Genomic DNA, 17,136 nt, shown 5'->3' with positions numbered 1-17,136 from the left:
AGCAGAGAAAGTATTCGCTGCATTTTCTCTTGGAATTACTGGCCAGGCCTGTAGTACTTGCTGAATTCAGTCGACATCCATGAATTGACTGAGAGTAATTTCTGAAGGGGGAAGAGGAGGAAGAAGAGCAGGAAGTCTTGATTTCCCGAAGCCGCGTGCTTCTGACATACCGAGAGCAGATCAGGGACAGGCGGAAGCTAGACGACCCTCGCGACAGCTGCCTTTGCACAAAACTCAAAATGATGCCAAAGGAAGTGTTTTCTTAAAAAATCTCAAACCAGAAAACCCTCCCTGAAGTCCTTGCATTTAATTTCCTGGATACTAGGGGTGGGCGTTACGGCCGTGGCTCTGTTCTTTAGGTTCTGATTTGTTTTTCTTCCTCCTCATTTTCAGTGGGTCATCATGAAAACCCCAAATCGGCCTCTTAGTTATGTTTTTGGTTTCTACCCTCCATTTGCTGATTTGGGGAAACATTTTTTCTAACCGAAGAGCTCCTCAGGTTTGCGCCTAAGCATTCCTTGAGCAGGGCTTCACTTACAAAGAACACCCTCAAACGCTGACATTTATTCATACGCTCTGGGGGCTCGTCAGGTTGTTGTCAACTGTAGGGGAAGAGGGCATCTGGCCTTGATTCCTGGGGGTCGCAGGAGGGTTCGAGGGGCCTGCAGGGAGGGGGTCCTGTGGGTTCCACAGGGACTGTCCTAGGCGTGCAGTCATCTGTCTGCTTGTTTCATGTCTGTTTTTCTCTCCGCGTGGAAATGCTGCCCATGGGCCCACAGTGCCGCTTCGTGGTAGAGGTCTCTGTAGCACAGCACGTTGTCCGGGGAAGTAACCAGGTTCTCGTACTCAGGCAGAGAGATTTTTTCCTGCTTTGCTTTTTCTCCTTGGTTTCCTTCCATCTTGTCCCTTCTGGCATCTGACCCAATTTTTCCATGATTTCCCAAGTCCTGAGTGTCCCCCAGGGTAGTGTCCTGTGACGGAGTGCTTGGGACGTTAGCATGCGTTATGCCCCTTGTGTGCCAAGCCCCGGCGGGGAACAGATGCCGACAGGCTGGAGACCCAAGTGCTCAGACGCTGAAGTCGGGGTGGGGCTTCCTTTTTAAAAACACACTGGCTCCGATTCTGAATATATTCCCTGTTATCTTTTTCCTCCTTATTTATTTTAATTCTGCCCAGCCTCTCCTGTTTTCCACATGCACGTCATATTATCCATTCATGTTTTCTTCCTAATTCATGCCATGTAGCCTTTGGGGACCAGAGGCAGGTGCTTACATAAAACTTACAGCTCACTGGAGGGAGAGTCTCATTTTGCCTGATACCAGCACAGGATGGGTAGCGGGTGGCACGTGCTTGCTTACAGCAGACTCCCTCTCATAGCCTAGGTCTGTGTCATTTAGAATCTTGGTAATTAATCATCAGCCACTTAACCTGCCCTAGAGCTTAGGCACCCTAGCAGAGCTGTAAAATGGGCCTAAAAGTCCAGTTGTCCTTATACTTGCCTCCCAGGACCTGTGCCAGCCGCTTTCTTTCCAGAACATTATTTTCATACTCCTCTTCTGGCATGAGCATGCAGGCAGGTCCTGGCAGGTGGAAACAGTCTGTGTGACAGTGCTCTCCTCTTTTCTCAGCTGTTTGTGATCAGAGCAAGAGAGAACATTAACAGGGGTCCTATGAGATTTGAGCCCTGTGTCTTTGCTTTTTATGAAGATCGGGGAAGTGATGTTTCTGTGGGTTAAGTTTTAGCAAAAGAGCATGTGCTCAGAAGAGCAGGGCACGAGACCTGTTCACAGAGGACCAAGCATGTCTTTGCATGTGACAGCCCTCTCCTGTTCAGAGAGCTTTCCTTTGACCCGAGGCAGGTGGAGGAGCAGGCTTCTGTGGTGGTGATTTAAGAGCAGACATGGCTTCCCGCAAGTAGGTCATAGTTAAGTTTTCCCTCCTCGGTCTCTGTGTCAGCATAACTTCATGACCCCAGCGTTTTTGAGAATGGTTAGAAAGGACTGAGGGAGGCCTTCACCAGTTCCTGGCCACCCCGTCAGTGCTCGTGGCCATGGCCACCATGGCTAGCTACTTCTGTCACAGGCTACAAGTGCAAAGTCCAGAACTGAAGGGTCCTGGGCTGGCCTCTCCCCAAGTCTTCCCTGAGAAAGGAAATCTGCTCCATTCTCACCCAGGACTCCAGGGCGTGCTGATGTTCAGGACACTCGGCTGGGAGGGTAAAGCCAGTGTAGAAACGCAGCACAGTCAGCTAGGTGGGGCGAGGGCAGAACCGCAGGAGCTTGGTTCCGTGTTCCAGGGACAGTGGGGATTTGGTTGTGAAGGGATCACAGTGTGTCACTTCCCGGGTCCTCCTCCCCATCACCTCTGCTCATTGGGAGCAGGGTGGCCTGCACCACGACGCCGGACCTCCCCTCCTCCGTCTGCTGCTCCGTTCCCAGCACATGGGCTTTTGCTGCTGCTTCCGGCGGGACACATGCGTTGCGTGTTGTTCTTGCCCGGCTCTGTCCCCAGCCATGCTGTCCTCCCGCTGCCCCACCTCATCTCCAGTGCCGCCTGACGCGCTGCCCGTACCTAGACTTTCACATTGTGAAAGAGCTTCTATTGTGGCTATGTGTCTTGCTGCTGACTTGAAGTTGCCGTGGTCTCTGTGTCCGCCCCCGTCCCTGTCCCTGCGGAGGGGAGCGCTTGAGTGCAACGGGCTGTGCTTGCCTGTTGTCCCTTGTGAATGTGCCCCTCTTTTGCTCTGCAGGTGGCAGGGTAAAGACGTGGAAAAGACGCTGGTTCATTCTGACTGACAACTGCCTGTACTACTTCGAGTACACCACGGTGAGTGCTGGTGGGCCGGGTGGCAGGGTGGGCGGCCTCCCTTCCCCACCGCGCTGTCAGATGTACTGGGAAGGGTCGGGGGAGGTTGTCCTGCCACATCTGCGGGGACTGGGGAGAGTGTCAGCAGAGCGGAAGACTAAGGTCAGTCTCTGAGTGGGGTACCCCGAAGAGGGTGGGAGCGCCTGGCTGAGGGCGCCGTGGTGGGTCTGGGCGGCTGGGCCGATAGCCCGGACACGCCAGAGTGGTGGCTGGTTTGTGGCCCTGTTGAAAGGGACATGGGAAGAAAGAGAAAGTCACTGAGATTTGGAGAATTCAGATTTTTCTGGGGTAGCAGAAGTGTTGAAAGATTTGATTCAGAGGAAACAGCCCAAGGAGTGAAACATACACAGCAGGAGAAGGAAGCGAACCGCGGGCCGTCAGTGTGCGGCTGGCCGGGGTTCAAGTGCAGTTTTCTTAAGCTGTGGAAGTTGTCAGTTTCTGTCCAGTGGGAGAAGATGCACAGCTGCAAACCGGTGCCATGTGTATGAGGGTACTTCAGAAAGGTCATGGAAAGAGAATTAAAAGATAATATGAATCTTCCCATGACCTTTCTGAAGACCCCCGTGTATCACTTCTATAACATGGCCTGTGACAGCACAAGGTGTGAAGTGAGACTCCTTTCCGAGCTTGTCGAGCAGAGCCCTGGTCACCCGGCAGCTGGCTGCTGGTGTGTAGCCAGGGCTCCTCACACTGCTGAGGTGGTGCTGCAGAGCGAGCAAACAGCCATGCCACCCACAGCACTGACCTTGTGTCTCGGGATAAACTGAGGCAGCCAAGCCCAGATACTCCCGCCAGGTCTTCCCTGAGTAAAAGTCACTGATCACACTGAAGAAGTTAATACATGTAGAGCCAAATGTACTTAAGGAAAAAGTTAGAACCCTGGCCGCATTTATGTAGAGCTTGTTAGAGACACAGGCCCATGCCTAGCATTGCGCTGCTTGTAGCTGTGAAGTTGGGTTTTGTGGTGGTCAGTGCTTGCGCCATTCTCCGTCTTTGTGGATGTCATACAAATGTAGCTCCTCACATAAACGATCTTCACAGCAGTATCAGGTTGTAGTTCAAAGTGGCTCATTCCTACAGTGTATGGTTTATTACGATGCTCAACAATTTCAAGGGAATTTGGCCAGGGTTTTGTGTTGTGGGGCTAAACTCCACTGCCATGTAGGTTCTGCAAGTGGCTTTGCTTTTCTGTTATTGAAGTCTTTTCAAATATAAGAGTAGTACATTTCAAGTATACAGAATAGTAAAAAGACAGGTTCTTCTGTCTAACCCCCCAGAGTTCCACTATGGCCAGCTGGCAAATTTCTTTCTGTTTCGTCCACCTTCCCGCCCCGTATTTTGCGTTTTTTCTTGAAGATATCTACGCTGATGGCATCTTTAACATCCTGTTAGGATTGTTTTCACTGTTCTTTGGGTTAAAATGAGACACATGCAGACATCTAACTAAGCTGCATATGCCCAGTGGCGAGGCCAGGAGTTTCTAGAGTCCAGTTCTTCTTGGTGCTGACCATGGTGGCATCACCGTAATGCAGCAACAGTTATTCAGCATTTAGTGCCAGCATTTTGTCAGCCAATGAAAACACAGAGATGACACATTCCTTACAGAACAGAGAGGGAGCTGTCAAGGTTAAGGTGGCAGATTGAAACTTCCATGCAGAGTTGCCTCACAAAGAGCAAAAACTAGTAAAAATACAGGGGGAAATAGCAACCATACAGGGAAAGGATGGAAATCGTGTCAGAAACTTCAGCAGCCAACAGCAGGGAGGGCAGCAGCCACTCGGGGCAGTGGGATAGGGGCTCCCCAGCGTGGACGGGGGCTCCCCAGTGGCAGCCATGGTTCAGTGGGACCCAACAGCCTCCCCAATGCCCTCAGGCGTGGGAGAAGCAAACGGAATAGGAATCGTTATTTTTTCCTTTCTGATTGAGGAGGAATGAAGTCTACCTGGTGTCCAACAGGCAGAAAGGGGGAAAAGTGAAAAACCAGGGCCCACTCACTGTGACACAGGTAATGGCCCAGGGTTGTGTGTTCAGTTGGGAAAACTCTGCCACGAGCATCGTGTTCATCCCAAATAGGTGGGTGAACCCCGAGGTTGGACAGTCACACTCCCAGAAGAGAGCAGAGCTCAGGGAGTGTCTTAGGTGTGTCTCCCTCCACGCATCATGCTCTTATGGGACTATAGAAAGTGATAGAATGCAGAATACTTGGCCCTCCACCACAGGTCAGGGTGAGTGGTTAGAGGAATGGAACCTGGTCAGAGATTCGGGGGAAGAGAATCAGGGGTCACTCACAGCGTTGCCAGCACAAACTGGAAGGCCAGGCAAGGGAGAACCAAAACTATGTATTATAATATGACTTTATAATTGTAGATTATAACTTGCTTACTAACATACAAGTTAAAACATTAAGAGGTGAAACAAGTTAGTTGAAGATGTAGTCACGGGATTGGCAGCCCTGTAGCCATGAGGTCACGGGTTTGGGTGTTCGGATCCCCCGTACTGGCCAGCTGCCAAAAAGAAAGGAAGGAAGGGAGGAAGAAAATGTCATCACTGCTTTAGAGGAAAGGCTTGAGTCAGTCACCAAGATTGTATCTGAAAAAGGCAACATTAAAACAATTAGAGAAAAGCTAACAGATGTGGAGGACGGAAGATGATCCCAATACCAGAATAATTGGTACCTGCAAAATCAAAGGTGTGATGTGAAAAGCAGAAAGAACCCTGAATCTGCAAATCAGAAGAGGATACTGCATTTCAGGACACCTTGCTATAGGAACCCGTGACCCTCAGCCACGGGAGATGTGATCTCAAGTGGAGAGGAGGGAGCGTGAGAACACGCAGGGAACCTTGGCTGCAGGAGACGGGGATCTCGCGTGGAGACGGGGGTGGGGGGTTGGGGGTCGGGGGGAGCACTCCGGAATGGAGAATAGTGGGCTTAAGGATGAACGGGTCTGCCAGGTATCACAGAATACTTGTTCAGATGGAATACGTTTCAGAGGCTTCAGAAGGGACTTCAAGAATTGAAAGTAGTAGATGCCTGGTGTGAATTAGCATAAGAAAGCAGATTTTGATGAAAAAACAAACATTTGCAATTGATTTTTGTGAATTCATAGAAAAGTAAATAAAGGAAATGGCCCCTGCCCCACTCCCACCCCAATAAAAGGAAATTTTTGGTTCTAGGTGGGAAAGAAGCTTTCCAGGAAAGAAGTAAAAGAGGTGTCTGTGTGGCACAGGTCTGAAGAACAGAGGTGTCATGAGGACACTACTCAAGGCCACCAGGGAAATGGCTGGCTTTTTTTTTGCTTTTACCCAACCTGTAGGAAGGGTCAATTTTTAACACTTTCTGCATGTGTACCTCTGATCAAATATGAAAACGTTAAGAGTAGCAAGGCTTGGCCAGGGCCAGCTGGATGTTAGGGAGGGGAGGTGGAGATGCTTGGTGGAAGCGCTTTGGTGGTGGCCTGTGCTGGGGACCCATTGGGAGTGAGGGCGGGAGTGTTGAGCCGTGTTGTGGACACAAGTTTAGGTGCAGGTGGAGTGGTCAGAAAGGCAGTGTCTGTGAGGGCCATGCCATCTGGCAGTGGGGCAGACGTGCAGGAGATGGTGAGTGGGGCACGGCACCACTGCAGTCCCAGGTGCTGGGGTGCAGAGCAGGGCACCCAGGGCGAGGCCAGGACAGGCTCCTGGAGGGGCAGACACTGGAACTGAGGCTTAGGAGAGGAGGGGAAGAGCTGGGTGAGGAGGCAGGGGGACGGCCTGTGCTAGGTCACCACCGGGCCGCTTTCAAGGCAGCTGTTGACTCTGCTGGGCTTTCTAATTGCAAAGCACTTTTGATTATAGGGACTCGTACGTGTTGTATTGACAATACCCAGACTCTTCTTGACCCTGTTCTTGTTGTAGAGCATAAGGGGTGGGGGGCCTTGAGCTGATCTGTGGATGTCGTGTAGTGGGAGAAGGCGGGAGAGTGGAGATGCATCGCTGGGGAGGAATGTGAGCGTGTGCGTGTCCTCAGACTCAGTGGTGACGTCCTCCTTGCTCCAACTGTTCTGTAGGATAAGGAGCCCCGTGGAATTATCCCTTTAGAGAATCTGAGTATCCGGGAGGTAGAGGACTCCAAAAAACCAGTAAGTATTTTTGGTGAGATGTTTGGGGTGGGGTTGGGGGGGTGGTAGGGATGGGCATAGCAGTTCATTGAAAAAGAATGACATTTCAAAGGTTTTTTAAAAAAAACAGAAAACTGAAATGTACCGTGGTGGCTTTAATTCAGCCTAACTTTTTGATTATCTTCAGTTTCGTTCTGTCAGCTCTGGCATCACTTATGGAATGTCACGGGAAGCACAGGAGTTGTCCCCCGTGCATGGTAGCAGCAGTGCTCCTGAGCGGGCTGCGTATTTTGTAGCCTTGGGACGCCTTATCAGTACTCGTGTTTTTCCTTTGTTTTGGAACATCACAGTATCGCTGGCCTGCCATTGAAAGGTGTTGAGTACCCTGCAGTTGTCTCCATATTTTACACATCATAGGAGTAGAGCTGTCGTATATCTGGTTATATCATTGCTATAAGGCCTTTTATATGCGTTGTATATTCTCCAGAATTCTGCTTCTTGGCTTCTCTTTTTTATAGGAAAATGTTTATTGCCTGTTTTTGACAAAGGTCAGAATAAAGAGTCTTTTGGGAAATAAACTAACATTCTCTTGGTCAGCAGCTTTCTAAGGTCCTTCCGTCACTGTCTCCCTGTCTTTTTTTAATTCTCAGAACTGCTTTGAGCTTTATATCCCGGACAATAAAGACCAAGTAATCAAGGCCTGTAAGACGGAGGCGGACGGGCGGGTGGTGGAAGGGAACCACACCGTGTACCGGATTTCAGCTCCGACGCCCGAAGAGAAGGAGGAGTGGATAAAATCCATTAAGTAAGTGGCCTCGGAGAGCTCGGAGAGCTGATGACCTGACGATACCTCTCACCTCTCACCTCTCTGTTGTTCCAGCTGTTAGGTTTACTGCCCGTACCTCTCTGTACTGCTGCTGTTAAGTTTTTAGGGAATAGTTTGGTCGTGATTCCCAGATCACTTCTCAGCAGACCTTTGGATTCTTGACCATTACAGTGTTTTAAAGAAAGCACCTCCAGTCTAGCTGTCCCATGTCCCTTGAGGCACAGAGCAGGAGCTGGCGAGCTCACAGGTACAGGTGCCGGCTGCTGAACTGGGCCTTTTGTGTCTTGGGATGTGGCGACAGCTTAGTGGAGACAGTAATCATAATGGTTTATGATTGAGACACCATTTTCCCATTTACAGATGAGGAAACTGAGGCCATAGCAGTTAGAAGGTTTGCAGCAAGTCCTATAGCAGCAGTGACCCAGGATACAAAACAGAGACTAGCTTCACCGCTGTGCTGTGAGAGAGCCGAGGGGGGCGAGAGGGGGCTCCCTCGGGAACAGAGCTGCGACTCCAGTGCGCTGACGCCTGGTTCTCGCTGTGTCCCTCACACATCCTCGTTCTCCTTCCGGGCACTTCATCCATCAGAACTCACCCAGCTCCTTTCCTTAGGAAGTCTCCCCAGTTACCTGGGCCTCGGTGACATCACCTGGAAAATAGGGGGGACATGTCCACCAGGAGACCTCTGAGGCCCCCATAAGTCCTCGGAGTACTGGGGTGGGCTTTCCTTTACCCAGGCTGCAGCCCCCCTCCTAAGGAAGTTGAATATTCTCTAGTCTTCAGTATAGTATTTCGGCCAAGGTTAAATACTGAATAAATGACTAAAGGTGGAAATGAGGTGATGATGGGGGGTAGGGGAGGTGATTTAGTCCCACAAAAGTAATCGCCGAAAACCCGTGCAGTGAAGGAGACAAGCCCCAGGGAGAGTGGGCTTGCATCAGGTCAACTGTGCCGAGTCCTCGCTCGGTCCCTCTGGGCATGTGGCTTCCAACCGATGGAGTTAATTACTAGCTCTCGGAGCTGTTTCGAGGATTACATGAGGGGTGCGGTGAGCATGCCAGCACTCTGCTGTCTGGACTTCGGTAGCTTCCCCGGTGGTAGCCGTTATGAGAGTGTGGCCTTGGGCAGGGATAAGTCCTGAATCCACTGACCAGGATTTCTAAGTCACTTCTGAGTCCTGAGATTCAGAGGGGCCCTGTGCTCTGGACACTGTCCTGCGGTCTCGGGAAGAAGAGAGCAGCGCCATGGGCGACCTGTGGCCAGCCAGCAGATGCCATCTGCTTGTCTTGTATACATTTTTTTAACATATTTTTAAAAACAGTTAACTGTTTAATCATTGTGAAAGTTATTTTTCGTATATGGTTTGAAATAAGTGAAACTTTGTTCTCTCAAGTGAATAGCCCATTGTCCCGTTTCCATTCATTGATTAATCTGTTTTCCTTCCCTACTTTGGCATACCTCCCTAGTTTGTACCACGCTCCTGCGTGTACTCGGGTCAGCTGCCGCCGACCGTTGTGTCTCTTAGGACGGACTCATATGTGTTGAAACAGACTCCCCTCCCCTCCCTGTTCTTTCTAAATAGTTTTGGCTGCGCTCATGCATTTTGTCTTTCACATGGTTTGTACTTCTGTGGTCAGACTAAGCATTCTTTAAAATCAATGTTCAGAATCTTTGAATGCTTTAGCTAGATTGAACGTTGTGCCTTCCACATGAGGCTGCCCAGCTCCTCTGATCTCTCACCGCACCCTGGGAAGGACAGGCTCATTGGGATGAGTATCCCGTTTCACAGATGAGGAAACTGGGGCACGGCAAGGTTAAGAAAGCTGTCCAGAACCGCACAGAGCTGGTGGAGGTCTTCACACCCACGGGACCTGACTCGAGAAGCCACCCTCGTAACCCCCTCGCGGCACGCAGCCTCTGCTGTCCGTGGCTCCAGGCGCTTCTCCCAGTGGAAAGGTTGGAGACAAAAGGGTCAGGAAGAAGAAGCTGACTGAGTGGAAGCAGCTTCTCTGGTGCTGCCAGAAAGGTTTAGTAGATGGTCACATACAGGACACATTTTTCTCTCATGCTGGGAGCTCGCAGGGACCCAGCACATGAGCTGTCACAACATCCAGCTCAGTGGAACCAAGTCCCTTCATTCGCAGTCCAGCTGCAGCGCTGGAGTGACAGCGGCGCTGTCGCAAGCTGGTATCTGCTGGGCCAGTGACGTGCACTGGGTGTGCATTGTCTCTTTCAGCCACCCGAGCCCAGTGGGGCGGGGGTGTCTCCAGTGGCCACCTGAACAAGTGGGAGTTGAGAAGCAACAGGCCGGGGCCAGGCCCAGGCTGAGCATCTGGTTCTAGCCCAGCCCCTTCCCATGTCCCCACATGCTGCTGTCCAGACACATCAAAAGCGCCACAGCACCTCTGCCTAGGAGCACACAGCGCACCTGGAGTGGGTTGGCCCACCCAAGAAGCCAAGGTGGATTTATCCCAGTGCCCCCGAAAATGAAGCAGATGCTGTGACTGGCCAGATTCCCTCATGAACCCACTTTGGGTGGTCAGACCACTTTGTGACCCGACCCCTCAGGACACATTCCTAGTACTGTCGAGTTGCTAGTACTCCCGAGGAGCTGTGTGAGCATTTCCTCATGGGAGTGTCATCTCTGGGGAACAGGTTCCCGTCACTCAGCTGGCGTCAGCAGTCACGTGGCTCGTGAGCCAGCTCGGATCCCAGCTGTCACTCAGAACACTGCTTCTCTGGAAAAGAAATTAAGCTTTGAGATTTTGGGATCCTGGCTTGCTTGCCATTTGAGAGTGACAGGAATGAAGGAAGGCCCGGCGCGGCAGGCCTGTGCCACCCCTGCTGCTCCTGCGCGAGGGACAGCACTGCCTCTGCTGCTCCTGTGCAAGGGACAGCGCCGCCTCTGCTGCTCCCGTGCGAGGGACAGCGCCGCCTCTGCTGCTCCCGTGCGAGGGATAGTGCCGCCTTCATGCTGCTGGACTCGAAGCTCAGCAGGTCCAGCCAGCCAGTCTGTCCCCATGTCCCCGGCAGGGCCCTGTGCTATGTCATGGAGCCTTCTTCACTGAGCTGGTATATGTAGCGGACTTGGAAGTCCCACCCCACAGACCATGACACTGCAGCAGAGGGTTGCCACATGGTACACTGGATTTTGTGGCCCTCACTGCTACAAAGAAAAGGCAGATGTCATTATGGAAACTACAGTACTAGTTTGGGTTTTTTTTCTCTGAATTAGCTATACCAGTGTGTGATGATTCTATTCCTAAATGTAGATTGATTATCAGATTAAAACAGGCAAAAAAAGTCCCAAATTATCTTCTCACATGTCCTTGCGTGTCTCTTTAGAAGTTTGTCACCCTAACCTGCTGTGTGCGCACAGCAAGGGCGGACAACACTGAGTTGGCCTTTACGGTGGCAGTCAGGTGGGGTAGGGGTCCTGGGCCCTGAGGTGCCCCTGAAAAGCTGCCTGGGTCTGTGTCTCTTCTGATCCTGTCTCTCATGTCTCTGTTTTTCCCTTTTCTGTGCTCCAGAGCAGCCATCAGCAAGGACCCTTTCTACGACATGCTCACAGCACGGAAAAAGAAGGTCTCCTCCACGAAAAGACACTGAGCTCGCAGCCAGGGCCAGTCTGCAAGGCCCATGAAGCTCCGGCTCCGTCTCCCGTGCCTCCCTGGAGGGTGCTGCTGAGCGAGCGCCCTCTCTGCCAGGCCCTCCCTGAATTCCTAGAGACTAGCTTCAGCTTTTGCTATTTTTTTTAAGTGGGAGAAGGGTGGGCATTTATCCCTGGGGAAGGGGGCCTGTGGAGCGTGGGTTCTTGAGCCTCCCTCTCACAGCAGAGGAGCCTCCTGCCAAGCCCCCCGCCCAGCCCAGCCCAGCCGATGGCAGAGCTGGGAGCCGACTGTTTACCTCTCGGTTGTTTCTCGTGAAGAAGCCTTTAACCCCTGCACCATAAATACGTGTATCACTATATTATTACATGTTAAGAAAAAAGGGGGAAAGGAAGAGAAGCCACGTACTATAAAGATCTATTTTTGTTTTTTTTAAAAAAAACGTCGTGCTGTCCAGGTGCACTCTGCCTGTCTGGTTTAGGGAGCTTCTCTCTGCAGAGCGCTCCCTGGGCTGCTGCTGAGGGTGTTCCCCCCTCTGCTGCACTCTGGAGCTGGGGAAGCCCCAGAATGAGAGAGAGGGGTGCAGTCGAGGGTGGGGGGCACAGCAGGCGACACAGCCGCACCCCGGCTGGTGGCTCCAGCGGATGCCTTTCCATCCCAAGTGCCTGTAGGGCGCCGGGAGAGCAGAACTGACCGCACACGTACACTGTTTTTCTCTTTCAAAATCCAAATTCTTGTTGGGCTTTAACATAGAAAGTCAGCATCTTCCTTGAGCTAAATACCTAATAACCAAAACTGTGAGGAAGGTTATCCCAGCAGAGGCTGTGGGATGACCTGACTGTTGCATATTTGGTTTTTCTTCCTCCTCCCCAAAACTCCAGTCCTCGTTCTAGAGGAAGGAGCAGGTCGTACCTGATCCCCTTAGGGCGTCAGCTCTTTCTGCCTCAGAACTGGCCCTCGCTGAACTGCTCTGGACACGTTTAGTGGTGGGCCTGCTGCAGGGGGACGCGGGCCTGCGTCTGCTCAGCAGGGTGCAGTGGGTGCAAGGGTGACCAGGTCAGCCTCTGCGTCTTCCCTGTAAGGCGTGTGTGCAGGGTGGTCCTGCCCTCCTTGCTGGTGTGGAGGGCCCGCAACACGCCACGCTCTCCCGCCCATCTCTCAGGGACTCTCAAGGGCAGCCCTTGCCGCTCAGTTGGGCAGAGCAGGCGGCTGGCCAGCCGTCTTGGGGCGCCCTCCACGTGCCCAGGCCTGGCGGTGCAGAGCGCTGTCTGGAGGAGGCGGGTGGAGGTCACCACGGCTCCTCCTGTACCTTAGGGCAGGTTAGCATCTCTGGAAATAGATTTTGCAAAAGCAGTGGTGGGAGGAGTGTCGGGGGCATTCTGTTGCCCCCATCGTGTACGTCATACCTTGGGCGGCTTCGGGTGCTTTTATACTGGAGCTTGTGAAGGTGACAGGAGCATCCAGGCCGGAGCTCTCTGGGTGGGAAAACCAGGGTGGTGCCCGCCCAAGTCCGTGTGGCGTCAGGGCCACACCGGAGCCCGTCCAGCTGGCCAGTCCCCTGCCCTGGTTCTCACGAATACTCCTAGACAGAGAGGCGCCTGGAGCAGTGTTAGTCTATTTATCAGAGGTGTAAATAATCCATGTATAGTTTTTCTCCTTTTAGATTATTTTGTATTTGTTTAAAAAGATTTGTCATAATGCAAAATATACAGAAATGACTGAAAGTTGTTGACAGGGTTTTTAAAAAATTATAATTATTATTCCAGTTGTTTTTGTTCGTTTTTGCCTCGTAAACTAGCGCCAAGGAACTGCAGCAAATAAACTCCAAATCTGCCCAAACCACCTCTGTTGTCTGTGGCTCTCTCAGCGCAGGTGGCCTTTGAGGGTGGAGGCTGGCGCTTTCCAGATGTGCCAGGCGGGAGAGCGTGTCCCTTCACCATCTCATCTTAAGCTTAACAGTGAGATAAACTGGAAGTGGGGAGGAGGGTTCTGTCTTCTAACAAGGAGAGCATAGCGAGGAGAGACCACTTAGTCTTTTGCCCGTTATTTTTTTTGAAGATGGAACAGATGTGAAACACCCAACTTTAAATTAAGATCAGGAAACGTACCTCTAAGGGCCGGCCCATGGCTTGCTCGGGAGAGTGCGGTGCTGATAACACCAAGGCCACGGGTTCGGATCCTATATAGGGATGGCCGGTTAGCTCACTGGGTGAGCGTGGTGCTGACAACACCACGTCAAGGTTTAGGATCCCCTTACCGGTCATTTAAAAAAAAAAAAAAAAAAGAAATGTACCTCTAGTCAATATGATACATTTAATATTTTGGTTTGCAGAGATGCCTGCCTAAAGCAGGGAAGAGCTGCCGTGGGACAGAACTCACAAGTAGTAGAAGGCACTTGGTGAAGTGTCACAGAACAGAGACAGGGGAGCCCTGGGCTGGGCCCCTGCTGCTGGGCCGTCTTCTCATCAGCTGGTCTGAGTTCTTTTTCCAAACAGCAGCAGTTTCGAGTCTATGCTCCTTGCTTCGAGCCTCCAGCCCTACCCGTTACCCCCAGATGACCTCTCTGCTGCACTGAGAACAGCAGGAGAGTGTAAGGTAAATACTGGACATAGACTTATCCCCCCCTTCTCACACATACCAGGGTTCCCCCTGCCCCCTGGGAAAGTACCCCTGGCCAAGGAAAGGCACACGTCCCCTCTAAGACAAATGGAAGACAGTAGGAAGCAGGAGCCCTGAGTAAATGAATTACGTGAATGGAGTTAGAACACTGATGTTAACTACCCTTGTGCCAGGAAGGGTTAACTTATCTACACAGCTAGATCTCCTGCGAGCTCTGAGTCGGGTGAGGGTCTATGCATAAGCATGCGAATGATTTACACCTCTCCTTTGATCTGTTCACTATATAAACAACTGTTGTATGTACCCAGTGGTGGGGTGGATTTCTAGCTGACCAGCCGCCATCAGCACCTCCCTAAGTCTAATAAACCAATGTCTCTACCTACTGCAATATTGGGTGAGTTTCTTTGGAATGGTTGAACACTATGTGAGCGCCCTTTCAGATCTGGGGCTCCTGCAATACAAAGCATGCCTCCTTTCCAAGGCTAGGCTTGCCTGCACTCTTTTGGTTGGTCCCTCCCCCTCTGGAGGAAGTGACCTCCCCTCTCTGCCTACCTCTCCTGGAGCTTTCTCTGTCCGTTATCCTCTCTCTTGTCCCCACTGATTTCTTTCTCTCAAACTACAAAAATGTCAAAGTCTCACTCGAGAAAAACTCCCTAAGCTCAGGAACAAGACAAAGATGTCTGTTCTTGCCACGTCTGTTAGCTTTGTACTGGAGGTCCAAGTGAGGGCACTTCAGTGAGAAAAAGAAAAAGCATTCAAATAGGAAAGGGAGAAGTAAAATTATCTTTATTTGCAGGTGACATGACTTTATATATGGAAAATCCCAATGAATCTACAAAACTATTTGAACTAATAAACTCAGCAAGATTGCAAGATACAAGATCCATGTATAAAAACCAATTGTTTTCAATGCACTAGCCATGAACAACTCAATAAGAAATTAAGAAAGCAATTCCATTTACAATAGCATCGGAAAGAGTACTTAGGAATAAGTTCTTTAAAAGTGTAAGACTCGAGTGCTGGAAACTACAAAAATCACTGGAAGAAATTGAAGACCTATGTAAACGGAAAGATTGTGTGTTCATGGCTTGAAAGACAGTATTGTTAAGATAATACTCCCCAAATTGATCTACAGATTCAAAGCAGTCCCTGTCAAAATCCTGTCTAGCTTTTTTGCAGAAATGGAGAAGTGTATTCTAAAATTCATGTGGAAGTGGAAAGGATCGAGATAGCCAAAACCCAGATAAAAAGGACCAAGATAGTCTTGAAGAAGAACAAAGTTGGAGGATTCACACCTCCTGATTTCAAAACTCACCGTACTCAGGACTGATGGTACCAGAATGAGGAGAGACATACAGATCAATAGAATGGAATTGGGAGTTCAGAAATGAACTCACCACACTTACGGGCAATTGATTTTAGACAAGGTGCCAAGACAGTTCAGGGGGAAAGAATAGTCTTTACAAAACATGGTGCAAGGACAACTGAATATCCAGGTGCAAGAGAATGAAGTTGGACCCTCATGTAAAAATTAAAATGGATTGAAGACCTAAATATAAGCATTGAAATAATAAAACTCTGAGAAGGAAAGATAGCTTGAATCCTCATGTCCTTGGATTAGGCAGTGGTTTTTTAGATGTGACACCAAAACCATCAGCAACAGCAACAACAACAAACAGAAAAGAAACTAAACTTCATCACAATTAAAAACTTGTGCTTTAAAGGATATTGCTATGGTTTGAATATTGTCCTCTCCAAAACTCACTCTGAAATTTAATTGCCATTGTAACTGTATTAAGAGGTGGTCATGAGGGCTGTATCCTGGTGAAAGGACTAATGCTGTTATCCCAGGAGTGGGGAGTGGGTTCACCCCTCACTTGCTCTCTCCCTCTCTTTGCCCTTCTGCCGTGGGATGACATAGCAAGAAAGCCCTCGCCAGATGCTGGCACCTCGATCTTGGACTTCCCAGCCTCCAGAACCGTGAGACAGTACATTTCTGTTCTTTATAAATCACCCAGTCTAGTGTTCTGTTATAGTGGCACAAAACAGACTAAGACAAAAATTAATCTGAGCAGATGGGCTGTTGCTGTAATGAATACCCAAAAATGTGGAAGCAGCTTTAGAATTGGGTAACGAGTCGAGGCTGGGAGAATTCGGAGGTGCAGGCTACAAAAAGCCTCCATTGCCGGGAAAGGAATGTGTGTTAGAGGCACTTCTGGTGAGGGCTCAAGAGAAGAGAAGAGCCAAGGGAAGTCCGAAACTTTTCAGCAATCATGCTAAGTGGCTGCGATTAGCATGTCGGTGGAAATCTGGATGGTGGGGAAGAGGGTAAAGGCCATCCTCGTTGAAGGAAACCAGAATATGCCTATTGGCAAGAAAGTCATTTTTGAGATAAAGGCATTTAAGAAGCAGCAACTGGAGGAAAAGTTCTCCCTGTCCACTTTTCTGCTTAAAGACAGGATATAAATTTTCCTTCACTGGAGACAACTCTCACCAACCCAGAGATGGCACCAGGGGAATCTGCAAACAAACCCTATTCCATTAGCTTCCTCCTGCCTGTTTACCTTCCCATGGTTTCCCACCTTTGGAAGCCCAAAACTGCTTTCCTCTGTCCTGAAATTGCTGTGCAAATGTATTGTTCCCTGTTGAAAATGCGGCATAAACCAGAGTTCGGAGCCATGGCCCGGGCCCGAGGGACCTTTCACTGAGGTTTCTCCCACATGCTGTGCACTGCAGGTGTTCCTAAATTTGCTTGTTTTTCTCTTGTTAATCTGTCTCTTCCTACTGGGGTCTGTCCCAACTATGACCTTTTGAGGGTTGAGGAGAAATTATATTTCTTCCTCAACATCATAAAGTGACAAAGAACTTGGTTGAATTGTGTCCATGCAAAAGGGCTCTGTGGAAGACAGAACTTAAGAGCAATGAAGTGGGTTATGTGTCTTAAGAAATGTGTAAGCAGCAAAGCATCTGGGTGCCGTGTGGCTTCTTTTAACCTGCATATGATAAAATGAGAAAAGAGAGGAATGATTTAAAGGTGAAATTTATAGTTAGAAGGAAAGTAGAACATAAAGATTTGGAAAATTCGCAGCCTGGCCAGGTAAAGAAAAAAAAAGCAGGCAAA

The 17,136-nt window shown here is 50.1% G+C and overlaps 1 protein-coding gene across 3 annotated transcripts in view; it reads left to right on the top strand.

Annotated features, from left to right (window-relative positions):
- The window catches only part of CYTH1 (cytohesin 1), an 84,539-nt gene extending 71,309 nt beyond the window's left edge, over window positions 1-13,230 (top strand). For 2 of the 3 annotated variants that reach the window (XM_063081320.1, XM_063081321.1), the window contains exons 10-13: window positions 2,748-2,826; window positions 6,912-6,983; window positions 7,613-7,767; window positions 11,319-13,230. In XM_063081320.1, the coding sequence (XP_062937390.1) occupies window positions 2,748-2,826; window positions 6,912-6,983; window positions 7,613-7,767; window positions 11,319-11,397 (385 nt within the window). In that variant the 3' untranslated portion in view covers window positions 11,398-13,230. The remainder of the gene's footprint in view (window positions 1-2,747; window positions 2,827-6,911; window positions 6,984-7,612; window positions 7,768-11,318) is intronic. The other variant, XM_063081319.1, reaches the window with a different exon arrangement.
- Window positions 13,231-17,136: the final 3,906 nt, after the last annotated feature.

The sequence above is a fragment of the Cynocephalus volans genome, chromosome 16 (genome assembly GCF_027409185.1).
Source record: "Cynocephalus volans isolate mCynVol1 chromosome 16, mCynVol1.pri, whole genome shotgun sequence".
Lineage (NCBI taxonomy): Eukaryota > Metazoa > Chordata > Mammalia > Dermoptera > Cynocephalidae > Cynocephalus > Cynocephalus volans.
The sequence above is the reverse complement of the archived record's forward strand: the minus strand, read 5'-3'. Positions and strand labels throughout refer to the sequence as shown.